Source organism: Leptonychotes weddellii, chromosome 15, assembly GCF_054177405.1.
Source record: "Leptonychotes weddellii isolate Sample4059 chromosome 15, ASM5417740v2, whole genome shotgun sequence".
NCBI lineage: Eukaryota > Metazoa > Chordata > Mammalia > Carnivora > Phocidae > Leptonychotes > Leptonychotes weddellii.
In genome coordinates, this window is record NC_138383.1 from 4,818,558 (window position 1) to 4,836,381 (window position 17,824).

The window sequence follows — 17,824 nt, forward strand, 5'->3', positions numbered from 1 at the left end:
TCTGTGCTTTAACTGAAACCAGCTGTCTCTGCATGACAACACTTAGCCTTACGCCGGCTCTGCTGACGTTCCACTTCCCTCTTAACACAAGCGGTTAGCCTTTAGTAAGCTCTTAATTTGTGCCAGGCAGTGTGTGCTAACTTTCATTAAGGAGCCACTTTCACTAAGGAAACGCGTCTTGTTGACGTGCACGTGAGCAAAAGATCTTATTTTTTTCTAACAGCTGCCACCAGCTGCGTTCTGTCAAAATCCCCATTCTCACAGGGCGGAAAGCTCCCCAGTAAGCACCTCAGTCTGCCTTCCAGCCGTTTTTGGTTGTTAACACAGCCTCACTCTGGTGTTCAACACTTGTTCTTTTCAAAAGTCAAAGTTTTCTCATGGGCGCCTGGGTGGCTCAGCTGGTTAAGCGACTGCCTTGGGCTCAGGTCATGATTCCGGGGTCCTGGGATCGAGTCCCACATCGGGCTCACGGCTCAGCGGGGAGCCTGCTTCTCCCTCTGATCCTCTCCACTCTCATGCTGTTTCTCTGTCTCTCTTTCTCTCAAATAAATAAATAAAATCTTTAAAAAAAAAAAAAAGTCAGGGGCGCCTGGGTGGCTCAGTCGTTAAGTGTCTGCCTTCAGCTCAGGTCATGATTCCGGGGTCCTGGGATCGAGCCCCACATGGGGCTCCCTGCTCCGCGGGGAGCCTGCTTCTCCCTCTCCCTCGCTCCCCCTGCTTGTGTTCCTGCTCTCGCTATCTCTCTGTCTGTCAAATAAGTAAATAAAAAAAATAAATAAATAAAAATTAAAAAAAAAAAGTCAAAGTTTTCTCAGATTACCCCCCATCCTTCCCCTCCGCAGGCCAGGCCTGAGGCCCCAGCAGGAAGAAGCAGGGACACGTATGTCTTTGATATCACTGTGTCCCCTTCTTCTGTGCTTACTTCTCTGAGGTTGAGGCCAAGAGGAGAGAAATGGGAACCAGATGTGTTCCCTATAGTGACTGGCCAGTGGCCGCGATGTGGTTGTCCTGGGCTCTGGGTCTTCACTGCTGATCTAGTTCATTCTCTAGAGCTGGGTTGCCCGTCCTCAGCGCTATTGACATTTTTGGGGTTGGATCATTCCTTGTCGTGGGGGCTTGGCCTGGACATAATTTAGCAATATCCCTGGCCTCTGCTCACTAGATGCTGGTAGCTCCTCCCCAGCTTTGCAACCAAAAATGTGTATAGGCATTGCCAAATGTCCCTCGGGGGCCAAATGACCTGGTTGAGAACCAGTGCCCTGTAGACGTGATGTGGACAAGCAGGGGCCCCACAGGCCTGCCCACAAGACACTCTCTCCCAAAGGGCTCCCCTGAGTTACACATTCCTGCACATCATTGTGTGACAATAGGCAGAGCATCGCCAACCAGCAAGGCTCACCCGAGCTTTGGGATCTAAGAGTTTTATTGGGGTTTCGTTGTGTAGGCACCTTGATTAAATTACTGGCCATCAATTGAATGCAATCTCCAGCCCCCTTTGTTCCCTGCAGGTTGAGCTCATATAACATGGTTTATCATCAATGATCTGGGGGGTTTGGGGGGCCCAAACATGAATAGCAGACATTCCTATCACTCGGGAAATTCCAAGGATCTAGAGGTGACCTCTGAGGACCCGGGGACAAAGGCCAGCCAAGTTCTTGATTACACAAAGTGTTTGTAGTGTCAGCGCTGAGAGATCTCCCAGCCAGCCCACCAGCTGCTAGTCTTCTGAACTTAAAATGTGGGATGCATTTTATTCTTGGTAGTGGGGTCTGGTAGGTAATTCTTGGAAAACAGGAAAGATCCCATTGGGCACCTCCGTCCACCTTGTCATACATGCACCATCTCATAACCCTGGGCAGGTGTTACCATGGTCACTGTTTTATAGATGAAGAAACACAGGTGTGGGATGAGAGAGTGCCCCAGGCGATCCAGCAGAACCAGGACTGAGTGCAGGGGCATCGGACCCCAGAGCTGTCCCCTCATGGGCCAGGGAGCCCTGACTCCTGCCCTGACAGGCACAGCGTCCTCATCCCACCAGCTCCCCACACAGCCTCCACAAACACCTGTCTTCCTCCTGCAAAGCCCTCCCTGCTCTCATGCTGTGCTGTGGGTGGGAGGGGCTCCCCCTCTTCTCATCTGGGACATCTCTGGTCTCCAACCACAATCTTCTCGGCTCCCACTCCTTCTGAGAACGTGGAGGACCTTGGGATCTGAGAACTGGACCCCTGCCACAATCTCTCTCTGGCCTAGAACATTCTGCATCCTCAGCTGACCTCAGCCCCCACTCTCAGGGCTGCGGGTAGACCACACCGCTTCTCACATGCTGAAGTCCATTATGCCCATCTGTGCTGTTTTCTCCCTCCTATGGCCACACTTTCATTCAGGCCTACCTTTATTTTTTATTTTTAAAGATTTTATTTCTTTTAAATAATCTCTATACCCAACGTGGGACTCGAACTCACAACCCCGAGATCAAGAGGCGCATGCTCCACCAACTGAGCCAGCCAGATGCCCCTTGGCCTATCTTTTTTTTTTTTTTAAGGTTTTATTTGACAGAGAAAGAGAGAGAGAGAGAGGGAGAGCATAAGCAGGGGGAGCAGCAGAGGACGAAGGAGAAGCAGACTCCCTGCTGAGCAAGAAGCCTGATGTAGGACTCGATCCCAGAACCCTAAGATCATGACCTGAGCAGAAGGCAGACGCATAACCGACTGAGCCACCCAGGTGTCCCCTTTTTTTTTTTAAGATTATTTATTTAGGGGTGCCTGCGTGGCTCAGTTGGTTAACCATCTGCCTTTGGCTCAGGTCATGATTCCAGGGTCCTGGGATCCAGCCCTGCATCGGGCTCCCTGCTCACTGGGGAGTCTGCTTCTCACTCTCCCTCTGCCGCTCCCCCTTCTTGTGCTCTCTCACTCTCTCTCTCAAAAAAATAAAATCTTTAAAAATAAACAAATAAAAATAACGTAACGAATGTGGTTCCTTTTCCCGATTGCCTCCTGACGAATAAATATGTATAAATATTTCCCACCTCCCTTCACTTCATAGTTCATATATGCCAGACCCTGTTCTAACTGCCTGACATGTATTAACAAGCTTACCCATCACAAAACCCTTCTAGGTAGGAATTATTATATAATATTATATTATGTTATATTATATTATATATAATAGTCGAGAGTCCGATGCTTAATCGACTGAGCCACCCAGGCGCCCCCCTCTGCTCATTTTGTAAAGAATGTCCTCTTGGAAGTTTGAAGTGAGACTTCACTTGACCAGTTTCAATTTTTTTCTTTCTCTGTAAGACCCGTCTGATCCTTGAGGGTCCAGACCCGCTGAACGTTTCCTGCAAGAACAAAACCGCTCTGCTCAGCACAAGGTGACATGTTCCATATTCAACCTAATTTTGGTCTTCAAGTCTAAGAAAACAATGATACTGCTGATAAATGAAATGCCGGTTCAGCACGATCAGTAGAAACATGATCTCCTCTGTTCTAAAAACGTGAAGACGGGGTGGGGGGACAGGTTCAGGTTGGGCGGGAAGAATTGTCCAAGAAGGGTCTGAATAAGACAAAGAGAGGTGTGTTTAGGATTGCTCAGCCTTGGCCCCTGATGGATGAATGATTTGGAAGGCAAGGTCATCTTCGGAACAAAAGAGAACAGTTAAGGCAATGATTCAGGAGTTTTGCATCCATGATGCTCCACTCCCACTCGAACTTTGGAAAAATATGAAGCCTTTCTCTGTTTTCTTTCTCTGAACAGGCCTCAGCAAGCTGAGACGGAATGATCTTTATTTCTAAAAATAATACCAACTTGGATCTCAGAGCTGATTCTCTCTATAGGACACCAGAAACCACGCTGGGGGCAAGAGCAAAATACTGAGCAGACAGAGCCAAGCACGCAGGGAGTGACCTTTCCCAACTTCAGCAAGGACAGTGATAGGGAACAGCTGCTGAGATGACCACTGGAAAACCTGAGATGGAATGACAGTGAAGAGTCCTCAGTAGGACCCCACCTATCGCGGGGTTTTTAGTAACTCTTGCTGGAGGCCTCTGGAGGTATTACAGGGTCTCACAAATATCCATACCTCATTGAAGACTTTGGTTCAAGTAGAAACCTTCTGGTGCTTTCTAGTGCCTTCTAGAACTTCTGCAGAAGCTCCTGCCAAACAAGAGCTGATTCCTTGCCCATATCACCAGATTCCAAGCAGCACTGGCAAGAGGAGATCAAAGAGAAAGACATGGAAGCAGGAAAAAGGCCAGAGGCAGAAGAGCCTGAGAAGGTAGGAGATGAACATTAAGGACACAGGTTATAACAAGTCATGGACCAAATAATTGAGAAAGTCACAAGGTGCCTGGATCAAGTGTGCCACATTTCAGGTTCGAGAGGGTCTAGGCTCTTTAACAGCGAAAACCCCCAAACAGTACAAATATCCAACAATAGCTGTGGTCCATTAATAAACTGGGACATTATCGGGGGGTGGAGTCTCTTACTGCCCCAGGGACTCTGAGAGAGGCTGCAGGTTGCCCAGAATGGGCGTGGTCTTGGGAGCCAGACTCTGGGAGCCAACTCTTAACAGCTGTATGACCTTGAGCAAATAATTGTGTCTTCCTTTGCCTCCATTTTTCTCCTATAATATAAGTGAGCAGAGGGGGGCGCCTGGGTGGCTCAGTCGGTTAAGCATCGGACTCTCGATTTTGGCTCAGGTCATGATCTCAGGGTTGTGAGATCGAGCCCCACATCAGGCTCCATGCTGGGTGTGGAGCCTGCTTAAGATTTTCTCTCTCTCAAAAAAAAAAGAAAAAAAAAAGATTCTCCCTCTTCCCTACCCACCCCCCCCCGCTCACTCTCTCTCTTAAAAAAAAAAAAAGGACCCCTTTCTCCTAATTTCAGACCCTGTATCAGAGTTCTCCAGAGAAACAGAACTGACATTATATGTAATATAAACATTATATCTACAACATTGTGTGTAGATGGACATCCAAAATCTGATGGAGTAAGGCTGGCAGACTGGAGACTCAGGGAAGAGATGCAGTCTGAGTCCAAAGACAGTCAGCTGGCAAAATTCCCTCTTGCTCCAGGAGGTCAATCTCTGTTCTAGTCAGGCCTTCCACTGATAGATGCGGCCCACCCACACTATGAAAGGTAATCTACTCAAAATCCACGAATTTAAATGTTAATCTGATCCAAAAAATACCTTCATCTGGGGCACCTGGTTGGCTCAGTTGGTAGGATGTGTGACTCTTGATCTCAGGGTTGTGAGTTTGAGCCCCAAGCTGGGTGTAAAGATTACTTAAAAATAAAATCTTAAAAAAAAAAAACCTTCACAGAACTATCTAGAATTATATTTGACCAAATACCTGGGCACCATGGTCCAGCCAAATTGATCATCAAATGAACCACTGTAGACCCCTAGGAATTTACACAAGGAAAAGCCTTTTGGAGTTAAGTCTGGTGGGAGATGAAATGAGCAGAAGCTTAGTAGGTACAGCCTTGTCTCAGCTTGTGGTCGCCCAGCAGCAGGCACCGTGACAAGAATGTGTGAATAGTTTATGTGGGAAGTGAAACTAGGGAGCAGCAATAGGGAAGAGTGTGTGTGTGGTGGTGTGGGGGGCGGCGCTGTGTGACTGAGCAGGTTATGGCCCAGGACAGCTGGGGAGACTCAGAGTTGTCCCCAGGGAGTGGCAAGGAGCTGGACTTTCACTCCCTGGTTCTTCTCTGGGCTGCCCTGTGACTCGCCGGACCAAGGCCCTTTGACACTGCTGCTTTGAAACATGGGGAGATCTGTCAGCTCTCACTTTGTCTCCACAAAAATACGCACAGATCATTTCTTTTTTCTTTTCTTTTTTTAAAGTAGGCTCCGTGCCCAGTGTGGAGCCCAGCGGGGGGCTGGAACTCACGACCCAAGATCAAGACCTGAGCCAAGATCAAGAGCCGGATGCTTAACTGACTGAGCCACGCAGGCGCCCCGCCCCCCACAGATCATTTCTAAATCGGTTTGCTTGCCACATCGTTCAAGCCACATTGTATGTGAGCACCTCCCAAACCATCAGTGATTCCTTAAGAAGCCAACTTTTTGAGAGCTGCCAAATACTCTGCTGCGTGGAGGTGCCGTAATTTAGTCAGCCCTTGTGTGATTAAGGGGCGCTGGGTTGCTTCTCACTTTCCTGCGGCTAAATGCTCTTCAGTTGTGGGTTCTTTCTCTGGGCGCTGAGAAGCGGGCCGCGCTGTGCTGTCACTTGGCACCCCTCTCCTCGGGGAAGCCCCTGAAATGTTGCCGTGGGGGCATCGGCCCCGGTAGCCACACACGATGAATATCGTGAGGTGATGTGAGCATCACCACTCCGCAGGAGGACGTATCTACCTGGGCCATAGGGGCCGATACACCAGACTAAGGCCAAGACCTCCTGTTAGGATGCTGAGGCATCACACCCTCCTGAGGGCTTGGCCTGACGGACCATCAGCCGCCCGAGGCAGCCTGGAATTGCTGCAAAGCCCAGGCAGGGCTGGGAGATGGGTCCCCGGGACTGCTTGGCTCTCCCCTTTCCGACAAAGCGTTTATCAAACACTAACTGTGCCCGGGGGGCTGTGCTAAACCCAGCAGGACCCAGTAATGGGACCACGTGGCAGCGACCGCTCAAGGAACTCAAGGACCAGTAGGGGGCACTATGGAGCGACTAACTGGTTATACCCAAGACCTGCTCTCCCCTCTCGCTGAGCACATGGCTGCCCAGCTAGAAATAATGACCGTCTCCGGCCTCGTCTGCAGGCTCACCCCAGGACTGAGTCCACAAATACATGTTGAGCACCTACTATGTGCCTGGACCTGGAATATTTTGGGAGCCACCAGGATGCCACATTAATTATTTATAAAGTGTGGCTTTCCAACCAGGGCCCGGCAGAGTGGCTCCCGCAAAGAAGGGTGGCGAGAAGAAGAAGGGCCGTTCTGCCATCAACGAGGTAGTGATCAGAGAATACACCATCAACATTCACAAGCGCATGCACGGAGTGGGTTTCAAGAAGCGTGCCCCTCAGGCACTCAAAGAGATCCGGAAATTTGCCATGAAGCAGATGGGAACTCCAGATGTGCGCATTGACACCAGGCTCAACAAAGCTGTCTGGGCCAAAGGAATAAGGAATGTTCCATACCGTATCCGTGTGCGGTTGTCCAGAAAACATAACGAGGATGAAGATTCACCAAACAAGCTCTACACACCGGTTACCTATGTACCTGTCACCACTTTCAAACATCTACAGATAGTTAATGTGGATGAGAACTAATCGCTGATTGTCAAATAAAGGTATAAAACTGAAAGAAAAAAAAGGGTGAGGTGGGGTGGGGCACCTGGCTGCCTCAGTTGGTGGAGCATGCGACTCTTGATCTCGGGGTTGTGAGTTCGAGCCCCATGTTGGGCATAGAGATTATCTATTTTTTAATTTAATTTAATTTTTAATTTTTTTTAAGAGAGAGAGAGAATGCCCGCGGTGGGGGGGAGGAGCAGAGGGAGAGGGAGAGAGAATCTTAACCAGGCTGCATGCTCAGCATGGAGCCTGACACAGGGCTCAATCTCATGACCCTGAGATCATGGACCTGAGCTGAAATCAAGTGTCAGCTGTTTAACCGACTGAGCCACCCAGGCCCCGAGATTACTTAAAACAAAAAAAAAATCTTTAGGGGCGTCTGGGTGGCTCACTCATTCGTTGAGCGTCTGCCTTCGGCTCACGTCATGATCCCAGGGTCCTGGGATTGAGCCCCGCATCAGGCTCCCTGCTCCGCAGGAAGCCTGCTTCTCCCTCTCCCACTCTCCCTGCTTGTGTTCCCTCTCTTGCTCTTTCTGTCAAATAAATAAATAAAATCTTAAAAAAAAAAAACTTTAAAAAAAAGAAAAAAAATAATCTGGGGAAAACTTTCAACAGTATAATCCAAATGTTCATTTTTATTTTTTTAAAGATTTTATTTATTTATTTATTCATTTATTTATTGAGAGAAAGAGAGTGCACGAAGGGGAGGGGTAGAGGAAGAAGAGAGAATCTCCAGCGGACTTCCCGCTGAGCACGGAGCCCAGTGCAGGGCTTGTTCTCATGACCGTGAGATCACCACCCAAGCCAAAATCAAGAGCCAGACGCTCAACCAACTGAGCCACCCAGGCACCCCCAAATGTTCATTTTTAATGAAGCATCACATTAAAACAGAACATGGCTCTGCTGTTCTTGATCCCAAGCTGAGATGACCCACCTCCCCTGAGGGTGCTTCTGGTGACAGTAGGTGCCCAAATCCCAGCTTCATCCTGAGACAGTCTAGGAGCCTGGCTGTCTTCCGGGGACCATGAGATGGCTCCCAAATGGTTATCCCAAATTCATCTTTCATGGCCCTTCCTCCCCATCTCATCCGTGGAGTGATAAGGGATGTTTGTAGGAACTTTGGCACTGGGGCTTTGTGAGAGTGAGTACTTCCCAATCTTACATTTTGTGATTTCTTATCGAGACTCCTACAGTTGAGATGGGCTGGCTGCACCCGATGGATCCAGAGATAGATCCCGTCCAGAGATAGGGATGCAAGGATGAACAGAGTCCATCCCTGCCTTTTGGAGTTAAGTCTGGTAGGAGATAAACAATCACCCAGCCAGTGAGGACCAGCTGGGGACAGGCTAAGCTGCTCTCCGAGCCTATCCGACCTTATCTGCATGTGTAACAGAGCAGAGGTGGGTGGTCTAAGGCTGGCCAGGTCAGCCAGTGGCCCAGGTGGTGAGTTGGCTCTTCCATCCTCAACATGTGGCCTCCGTCTCTGGACCAACAGCGGATGTGCCAGGGGTGTCCATTCCTGACAGTGGAAGACCAGGGGGGAGGAGAGGCCTGGGCACTGCACGCATCACTTCCGTTCTCCCTCGACTGGCCAAATGTGGGCACGTGGCTGTATTAGCTGCAAGGAAGGCTGGGCCAGGACCCCAGCTGGGCTGGTTCTAACATTAAAAGGAAGAAAGGAGAAATGATATAGGGTCATGACTGGCGGTCTTTACAAAATATAAATTTGCAAGTGTGACCAGTGTCTAAGAATGTATTGCTGGGAGAGCCAATACCAGGGGACTTTGATCTAGTCAGAGAGGTCTGAGAAGGCTCTCTAGGGCTGAGGATGAATAAGAATGGAGTGGGTGGTAAGGAGGAGCGAGAACAGCACATGCAAAAGCCCTGTGGCAACCGAAGACAGGCCCGTGCAGAGCTAGAGGAACCCAGTCAGGGTGATGCCGACTGGAAGAATAAGAGGATAAAACTGAAGACCCAGGAATGGGCGAGATCACAAGGAGGTTGTCTTTATTCTAAAAGTGACAGGCAGCCACAGATAGGTTTTTTTTTTTTTAAAGATTTTATTTATTTATTTATTTGAGAGAGAGAGAGAGAGAAACAGCATGAGAGGGAAGAGGATCAGAGGGAGAAGCAGGCTCCCCGCTGAGCCGGGAGCCCAATGTGGGACTCGATCCCAGGATTCCGGGATCATGACCTGAGCCGAAGGCAGTCGCTTAACCAACTGAGCCACCCAGGCGCCCGCCACAGATAGGTTTTGAGGGGAGTCACTATCACATCCGTATATGTAAAGCTCGCTCCAGCTTATGTGGAGAATGCATTACTAAGTATTTCCCAAACTTGTTGAATCAGAAGCATCAGAAAGAAGCATAGACTCCGATCCATCAGGTGATTCTTAGGACAGATTAAGTGGAGGAGGTCCAAGATGAGAAGGATGAGAAAGAGATCACTATGAAGGAACCCACGGTGGGGGGGGGGGCCGCTGACCCTAGTGACAGGCCTGTGGGGGGGGGGGCAAGGGGCTGGGAGGGATGCCAGAGGTAATTCAGAAGGTAGAAAAGACAAACCTTGTTACCCCTCTCCGGAACCCCCTTCCTCTGCTCTCCTGTGTGTGTGTGTGTGTGTGTGTGTGTGGTTAGTTTGTTTGCTTTTGGCCTTCTGCTGTAGGCAGAATAATAGCTCCCCAAAGATGCTGACATCCTATCCTCAGAACCTGTGAATAGGTTACTTTATATGGTGATAGGGACTTCACAGATGTGAAGTGAAGGTCCTCGAGAGGGGAGATTATACCGCATATCCCGTTGAGTCCAATGAAATTACAAGGGTCGTTATCAGAGGGAGGTAGGAGTGTCAGAGTGGGAAAGGACATGACGATGGAAGCGCAGATCAGAGAGAGAGATTTGAAGATGCTGGTTTTCAAGAGGGGGGCCACGAGCAACGAATGCACGTAGCCTCTAGAGAGTGGAAAAGGCAAGGAAACAGATTCTCCCCCGGAACCTCCAGAAGGGATGCAGCCCTGCCAACACCGTGATTTTAGGGCTTATGACCTCGACGACTGTAGGTCATAAATTTGTGTTGTTTTAGGCCACTATGTTTGTGGTACTTTGTTACTGCTGCAAGAGGAAAAACCTGCTAACATATTACATAAATTATTCATTTATGATGTTTGTTCATTTTTTGTTCTTTTAGATCTCTCTTCCCCTGCTAGACTGTACCCCTCCAGGGTAGGAATTTCTGTCTTGGGGCACCTGGGTGTCTCAGTCGTTAAGTGTCTGCCTTCGGCTCAGGTCATGATCCCAGGGTCCTGGAATTGAACCCTGCATCGGGCTTCCTGCTTGACGGGGAGCCTGCTTCTCCCTCTCCAACTCCCCCTGCTTGTGTTCCCTGTCTCGCTGTGTCTCTCTCTCTCTGTCAAATAAATAAAATCTTTAAAAAAAAAAAAAAAAGGAATTTCTGTCTTTTTTTTTCTTTACTAAAGTATCCCAAACACCTAAAACAGGCCTGGCAAATAGCAGGTGCTGAGTAAATGTTAACACATGGATAAGCGGATAGATGTAGAAAGCAAGGGGAAGAAAAGAGTAAAAGATGATAAATCGTGGGATTTATTGGCTGGGAACCTCATGGTCATGTTCACTCACAGGGGGAAAAGAGGAGGAGGTACAGTTCAAGGAGACCTGAGCAAATGAACATGGTACAGGGGTTCTGGGGGATACAGATAGGAAAATGTGAAGGGAAGTGCTTTCCTTTTGTTTTAGAAGGGAATATAAGGTGTGGGGCGCCTGGCCGGCTCAGTCAGTAGAGCATGTGACTCTTGATCTCAGGGTTGTGCGTTTGAGCCCCACGTTTGGTGTAGAGATTACTTAAAAATAAAAGCTTTAAAAATAAAAGGTGACAAGGCTTATGGTTAAATAATTTGGGGGGCACCTGGGTGGCTCAGTCGGTTAAGCCGCTGACTTTTGGTTTTGACTTCAGGTCATGATCTCAGGGTCGTGGGATGGAGCCCGGCCACAGGCTCCTGCTCAGCTTGGAATCTGCTTGAGATCTTTCTCTCTCCCTCTGCCCCTCGCCCTCCCCACTAGAGCACTCTCTCTCAAAAATAAATAAATAAAATCTTCAAAAAATAATAAAAATAAAAAAATAATTTGGCTTAGGCTATTTAGCTCATGTGCTTTAAAAACATTTATTTTATTTTATTATTATTATTTTTTAATTTAACCTGTACCAAGGGGAGGGAGAGGGTGGGTGGGGCAGTAATTCTGGAAAGCCAGCAGAATGTAGACCAGGCTGCTGCAGGCCCCAGGATAGTTCAGTTTCCAAATCCTGAAGCTTTAGGATTGTGAGCCTTCCTGAGGTGATGAGTCACAATCTATTGTTGCCTCAGGCCCAATGTCACAGCAGGCAGAGTCCCTAAAAGATATTTTCAGAAGACGGTACCGTGTGTGTTGAGAAGCACAACACCGGCCTCCCTCCCCAATCCTGGGGCAGCTGATAACTAGTGATCCAAAGGCTTCCCCTCCTTTCACTTCTTGGGTCTCATTCAACATGTATTGATTGCGTGCCTCTGGAACCCATAACACTGCACTAGACACTGGGAAATCTGAACCCCAAACTATACACAATCTTTTTTTTTTTTTTTTTAAGATTTTATTTATTTATTTGAGACAGAGAGAATGAGAGAGAGAGAGAGAGCACATGAGATGGGGGAGGGTCAGAGGGAGAAGCAGGCTCCTTGTCGAGCAGAGAGCCCGATGCGGGACTCGATCCAGGGACTCCAGGATCATGACCTGAGCCGAAGGCAGTCGCTCAACCAACTGAGCCACCCAGGCGCCCCACACTCTTTTTTTTTTAAGATTTTATTTATTTATTTGACAGGGATAGACACAGCGAGAGAGGGAACACAAGCAGGGGGAGCGGGAGAGGGAGAAGCAGGCTTCCCGCAGAGCAGGGAGCCCGATGCAGGGCTCGATCCCAGGATCCTGGGATCATGACCTGAGCCGAAGGCAGACGCTTAACGACTGAGCCGCCCAGGCGCCCCAGCTGTACACAATCTTGCCCTAAGAGGGTTTACATCCTAGTTGGGAAGACAGATGGTTCACAACGGTAAAATGAAACACAAGCATCTATGCGTGGTATCATACATACAGTATGATACGGTACAGTCCGGGGGCGGAGGGTGGCTTCCTGGGATTGAGGTGATCTAGCAAGCAGATGCTACTCCCGATAGGTCTCTGAGGGACGGGGGCTTGTGCAAGAGGAGGAAGAAGGGCTTCCATGATTGAGAGCAAAGCCGTAACTGGCAGGAGTCCTTTGACCCGTTCAAGGAACTTTGCCTTAGGTGCAGATACGAGGTTAAAGCCTGTTTGGGGAATACAGTTCAGGCTCGGGTCCACACACACCACCTCTGGGGCACCGCAACAACCCGCGGAAAACAACGCCGCCTCCACTTTTCAAACCAATCCCAGCTGGGCGCTCGAGCCTCGCCCCGCGCTCGGGCTGTGTTAGCATAGAGGCGCAGAGCTAGATCGTCAACCTCCACGGACGCAGACATTTTGGATCCTGGCAGAAAAGCTGGCAAAGGCTGGGACCACTCTCAAGTGAGGTCGCACCGCCCAAGAACATGAGAGCATAAGAGCTCCCGTGGGAGCGACAAAAGCAAGCAGCGGGGCGATTCGTGAGGCTTCCCTGGGCAGAACAAGCTTTAGAAGAGTTGTCCACCGCCCTGCCCTCATCTGAGATGGCGGCTCCGGGGACGCTCTAGCCGGTGCCTCTCCGAGTCCCAGAGGGGGCGGTGTCCTGGCCGCCGGCTCTGAGGTGGCCCATACGCCGGTCGCGGCGAGCGTGGGTTCCGCCCCAGCCCTTGGCGGCCTCGGGTCCGAGGACCGTGAGGGTCTCGGGCCTCTCCCCTCCCGTGCCTGGGGTCTCGGCGCCTTCCCCAGCCGGACCCCGCGCCTCGCAACCGCCTGGGTCAGAGCCGCTCCGGGCGCGGGCCGGCCGTAACCGCGCCTCGGGCCGGACGATGCCCAAGAAGCTGCTGCTGCTGCCCCCGCTCTCCGCGTCCTCGACCCTCCGCGCCCCGCGAGCCCGCCCCGCCGCCCGCCCGGCCATGAACGCCGCCCGCACCGGCTACCGAGTCTTCTCGGCCAACTCCACGGCCGCCTGCACCGAGCTGGCCAAGCGCATCACCGAGTAAGGGGGCGGGGGCGGGGCCCTGACCGGGGGGTGTCCCGGCGCCCCTTCCCTCCGCGTCGCCCTGCACCCGGGCCGCGGAGTCACGGTCCTGCGGGTTCTGGACCGGGCCGACTCTCGCGGGTGGCCCTTCTGCAGCGGGGACGCGGTCGGCCGACTCTCTCACTTCTCCCCGCGCGGGGTTCCTTGCACCGCTCGCCCTCTCACCCACTTCCCGGGCCGGGGTGGGGGGAGGCTGTCGTCACCCCCGGAGGAAGCGCCTGGACCGGGGGGCTCTGGGCGCGGCTCCCTGTCCCACGGCGGGAGTTGACCTCGGAGACAGGTCGCCCCCACCCCCAGGTCTCCTCGGTGGGCCCGAGGCCCGCAGGTCCCGGAGCTGTGGCACGCACGACCGGGCCTGGCGGCGCCAGGGGACCTGCCACACTTGGGGGACGGCGGCACTAGGGGGGCGGCTGCAGGGCCTTGCGGGTGGAAGGCGCAGGATGCCCCAATGAAGCAGAGGTGGAGGGGAGGGCAGTGAGAGCAAGGCGACCCCAGGGGAACAGATTTGTCGGAGTTAGTGGTAGAAATGATAAGTCTGATCGTATTTCCTAAGTCGACTTTAGACTCGATCATTCAAAGTCTTTGCCTCTCCGTATGTTTTTAACCCAAGGAAGCCAGTGATCTCAAGTGGCTTCTGGGGTCCGACAGCTCTGAGATGCCTTTTCAGTCTTGCCCCTTACTAGCCCTGTGTGGCACTGGGCAAAGAGACTTGATTTTCCTGAATTTCACTGGTAAGATAAGGACGGTGCTCTCTAACTGGGCAGGAACATCGTGAGCATGAACAAAATAATGACGATAAAGCATGTAGCAGAGCAGAGGCTCACAGTGGCCCTCTGAATAATACCTCTTTTCTAGTTGGCTCTGTTGGAGAGTCCCAGAGCTCTAATGTAAAGGAAGGGCCTTAGGAGCCCTTTCCAGATAAACTTGTGACAAACGCAAGATATAGAATGAATAGCTTGTTTTTTAACATTCAAAGTCATTTTTGTATCTTAAGCGATTTACATCAGAGTTCCTCTGGGTTTTTTGGAGTTGATAAATAATTGCAAGAATCGGTTTTTAGATTCTAGATGGAAATGTAGAAGGGAAACTTTAGTCATATTTTCTCAGTAATACCTATGTTCTTTTCAGTTGGAGTTTTAAGTGAGTTCAGAAGAGTAAATCCTTTTGCAACCTACTACCTAGTTTCTGTTTCTAACCCCTGATAAATGTCTGGCTTTTTGAGGCCAACTAAAATGCTAGCTTTAAATGTAAAGCTCATATTTGTTTATTTTGGGTCAGATTTACGACAGTGACCTTGCTGAGAGAGGAGGGCACATTTAAAAGGTCAATTGTTTTGCTTTTTATTTTTTTATTTTTTTAAAGATTTTATTTATTTGACAGAGAGAGATACACAGTGAGAGAGGGAACACAAGCAGGGGGAGTGGGACAGGGAGAAGCAGGCTTCCCGCAGAGCAGGGAGCCCGATGCGGGGCTCGATCCCAGGACTCTGGGATCATGACCTGAGCCGAAGGCAGACGCTTAACGACTGAGCCACCCAGGCGCCACCTGTTTTGCTTTTTAAATATTAGGTTCTTCCCTACCTTGTTCCAGAAATGTTTTAAATTACTGTAAATAATATTTGTAAATACTTCCTTTATCTGTTTCATATATGGAGTTTCTGAGTAAGATTTTATTTGAAAAAAGGCCTTTACCACTAGGCAAAGTTTGAAGGTCCCTGAGGTTATGATATTTTATTTCCTGATTGCTTTTGGATCTGAACTTCCAAGCAGGAATTTTCACAAACATTTTGGTTATGCACTTTAATCAATAAAAAAGTTAGGTGGGTTACATTCCCAGGATGTGTATAAGTTACACGTGTGTTAGAATTAACCCCCAGCGGGGCGCCTGGGTGGCTCAGTTGTTGGGCGTCTGCCCTCGGCTCAGGTCGTGGTCCTGGGGTTCTGGGGTCGAGCCCTGCATCCAGCTCCCTGCTCGGCGGGAGGCCGGCTTCTCCCTCTCCCGCTCCCCCTACTTGTATTCTCTCTCTAGCTGTGTCTCTCTCTGTCAAATAAATGAAGTCTTTAAAAAAAAAAAGAACCCCCAGTATCCTTCATCCAGTTTCAATTTAGCAACTTTTTGTTAATCTTATTTCATTTACTTTCCCCATCTCTCACCTTTTTTTGGCTGGAGTTTTGTTTTGTTAAGTAAGCTCTATACCCAACATGGGGCTTGAACTCATGACCAGCAGATCAAGAGTTACATGCTCATTGGGACGCCTGGGTGGCTCAGTTGGTTAAGCGACTGCCTTCGGCCCAGGTCATGATCCTGGAGTCCCTGGATCAAGTCCCGCGTCGGGCTCCCTGCTCGGCAGGGAGTCTGCTTCGTCCTCTGACCCTATCCCCTCTCATGTGTTCTCTCTCTCTCTCTCTCATTCTCTCTCTCAAATAAATAAATAAAATCTTTAAAAAAAAAAAAAAGAGTTACATGCTTACTGACTGAGCCATCCAGGCACCCTAAGGAGTATTTTTTTTTAATTATGGTAAAATATACGTAACATAAAATGTACCATTTAACCATTTTTAAGTGTATAATTCAGTGGCATTAAGTACATCCACAGTGTTGTATAACTGTCACCAAGATCCATTTCCAGAACTTTTTCATTATGCCAAACAGAACCTCCATATCCAACTAACTCGCCAATCCCTTCCCTCCCAGTCCCTGGTAATTTCTGTTCTACTTTCTGTGTCTGAATTTGCCTATTTCTGAGTACCTCTTACAAATGGAATCATGCAATATTTGTCTTTTGTGTCTGACTTAGAATAATAATTTTTTCAGGGTTCATATAGCATGTATCAGAATTTCATTCCTTTTTAAGGCTGAATAGTATTCCATTGTAGACCTGACTGGAATAAGTTTATTTTTTTTATTTATACTGTGCACACTACTTGTTAATTGTTTATTTATCAAGAGAAACTATTTCATACCCCAGGATTCATGTTTCATAGTTGGGGAACACAGGTCAGTGACAGACTTCATGGAACGCAACCCAAAGAAATTATGTTCCAACATCACTTTGCACTCTGAAAGATACCAGCCTTCTTCATCTCAAAATCGATCATGGAATTGTAATTTCTGTAGAAATCTATGTATGTCTCCTTTCTTGGTTCAGCCACAGCAAACTTGAGAGAAAGCTGCTCCCCGCCGGGGTACAAGAACGCTCCACGGTCTGAAATGGCGGGCGCTTGGCCAGAAGGCCTTGCATCTGAGGTGTCATCAAAGCCCTGAAAGCCGCGGTAGTCCCTCTCAATACAAACCTCAAACCCCATGTCCTTGCTCACTGCTCCACGGCATACCTGGCTGGAGTATTTCTAAACAGGTTCCATCCCCGTGTCATAATATTTCACTCGTCAAAGTGGTAATGCTAGCTGATAATTAAAAAAAACGACCACAGGGGTGCCTGGCTGGCTTAGTCGGTAGATCATGCAGCTCTTGATCTCCAGGTCGTGAGTTTAAGCCCCACGTTGGGTGTAGAGCTCACTTAAAAATAAAATCTTTGATGCCGTTAATTCCTTAATATCATTTAATACTGATCCTTGTTCATATTTCCCTCACTCTCTCAAAAAAGGCTTTTTATAATTAGTTTGTTCTAATCAGGATCCAAACAAGATTCACACCGCATTTGGTTCATGTCTATATACTTCTGTATATACTCTATAAAGTATATATATATAAAGTATATATTTATATACTCTATAAAGTCTGTATGCGTTTGACAGTTGAGGCCTTTACCTCTGGCTTGTGGTTTTGCAACTAGCGCTAATAACCAGGCGTTTGTGTAGGAATGATTTTGCAACACCGTTATGATTCAGAAAACAATGAACTGGACATGAAACTTTGGCCGCAGACCCCAGTAGAGGAGGGTGTCACAAAGTGGTGGGCGCTTGAAGCTGCTTGTGGAGGGGTAGCAGATGTGTAGTTCTTAATGCGTTAAACTTTCTGAACTTTCTGTTTTTTTTGGGAAAGAATGCTGGTCTAGTTATTTTAGCCTTTTTGTTAAACTACGCATATGAACTGGAGGGTTTTTTTTAAAGAGCATTCTTAATTGCCTTTCCCCCCCACATAGGCGTCTTGGTGCTGAATTGGGGAAATCTGTGGTCTATCAAGAGACCAATGGAGGTGAGTTAAAATGATTTCTTAAACATCCTTTTTTTTTTTTTTTTTAAAGATTTTATTTATTTATTCATGAGAGATAGAGAGAGAGAGGCAGAGGCAGAGGGAGAAGCAGGCTCCCCGCGGAGCAGGGAGCCCGATGCGGGACTCGATC

At 49.0% G+C, this 17,824-nt stretch overlaps 1 protein-coding gene and 1 pseudogene across 3 annotated transcripts in view; both read left to right on the forward strand.

Moving 5' to 3' along the window:
- Positions 1–6,507: 6,507 nt before the first annotated feature.
- Positions 6,508–7,294, forward strand: LOC102739744 (large ribosomal subunit protein eL31 pseudogene; annotated as a pseudogene).
- Positions 7,295–13,082: 5,788 nt separating this feature from the next.
- The window catches only part of PRPSAP1 (phosphoribosyl pyrophosphate synthetase associated protein 1), a 30,585-nt gene continuing 25,843 nt past the window's right edge, over positions 13,083–17,824 (forward strand). The window contains exons 1-3 of one of the 3 annotated variants that reach the window (XM_081804436.1): positions 13,083–13,479; positions 14,800–14,844; positions 17,624–17,676. In XM_081804436.1, coding sequence (XP_081660562.1) covers positions 13,310–13,479; positions 14,800–14,844; positions 17,624–17,676 — 268 coding nt within the window. In that variant the 5' untranslated portion in view covers positions 13,083–13,309. The remainder of the gene's footprint in view (positions 13,480–14,799; positions 14,845–17,623; positions 17,677–17,824) is intronic. The other 2 variants (XM_006728047.3, XM_031037165.2) reach the window with 2 other exon arrangements.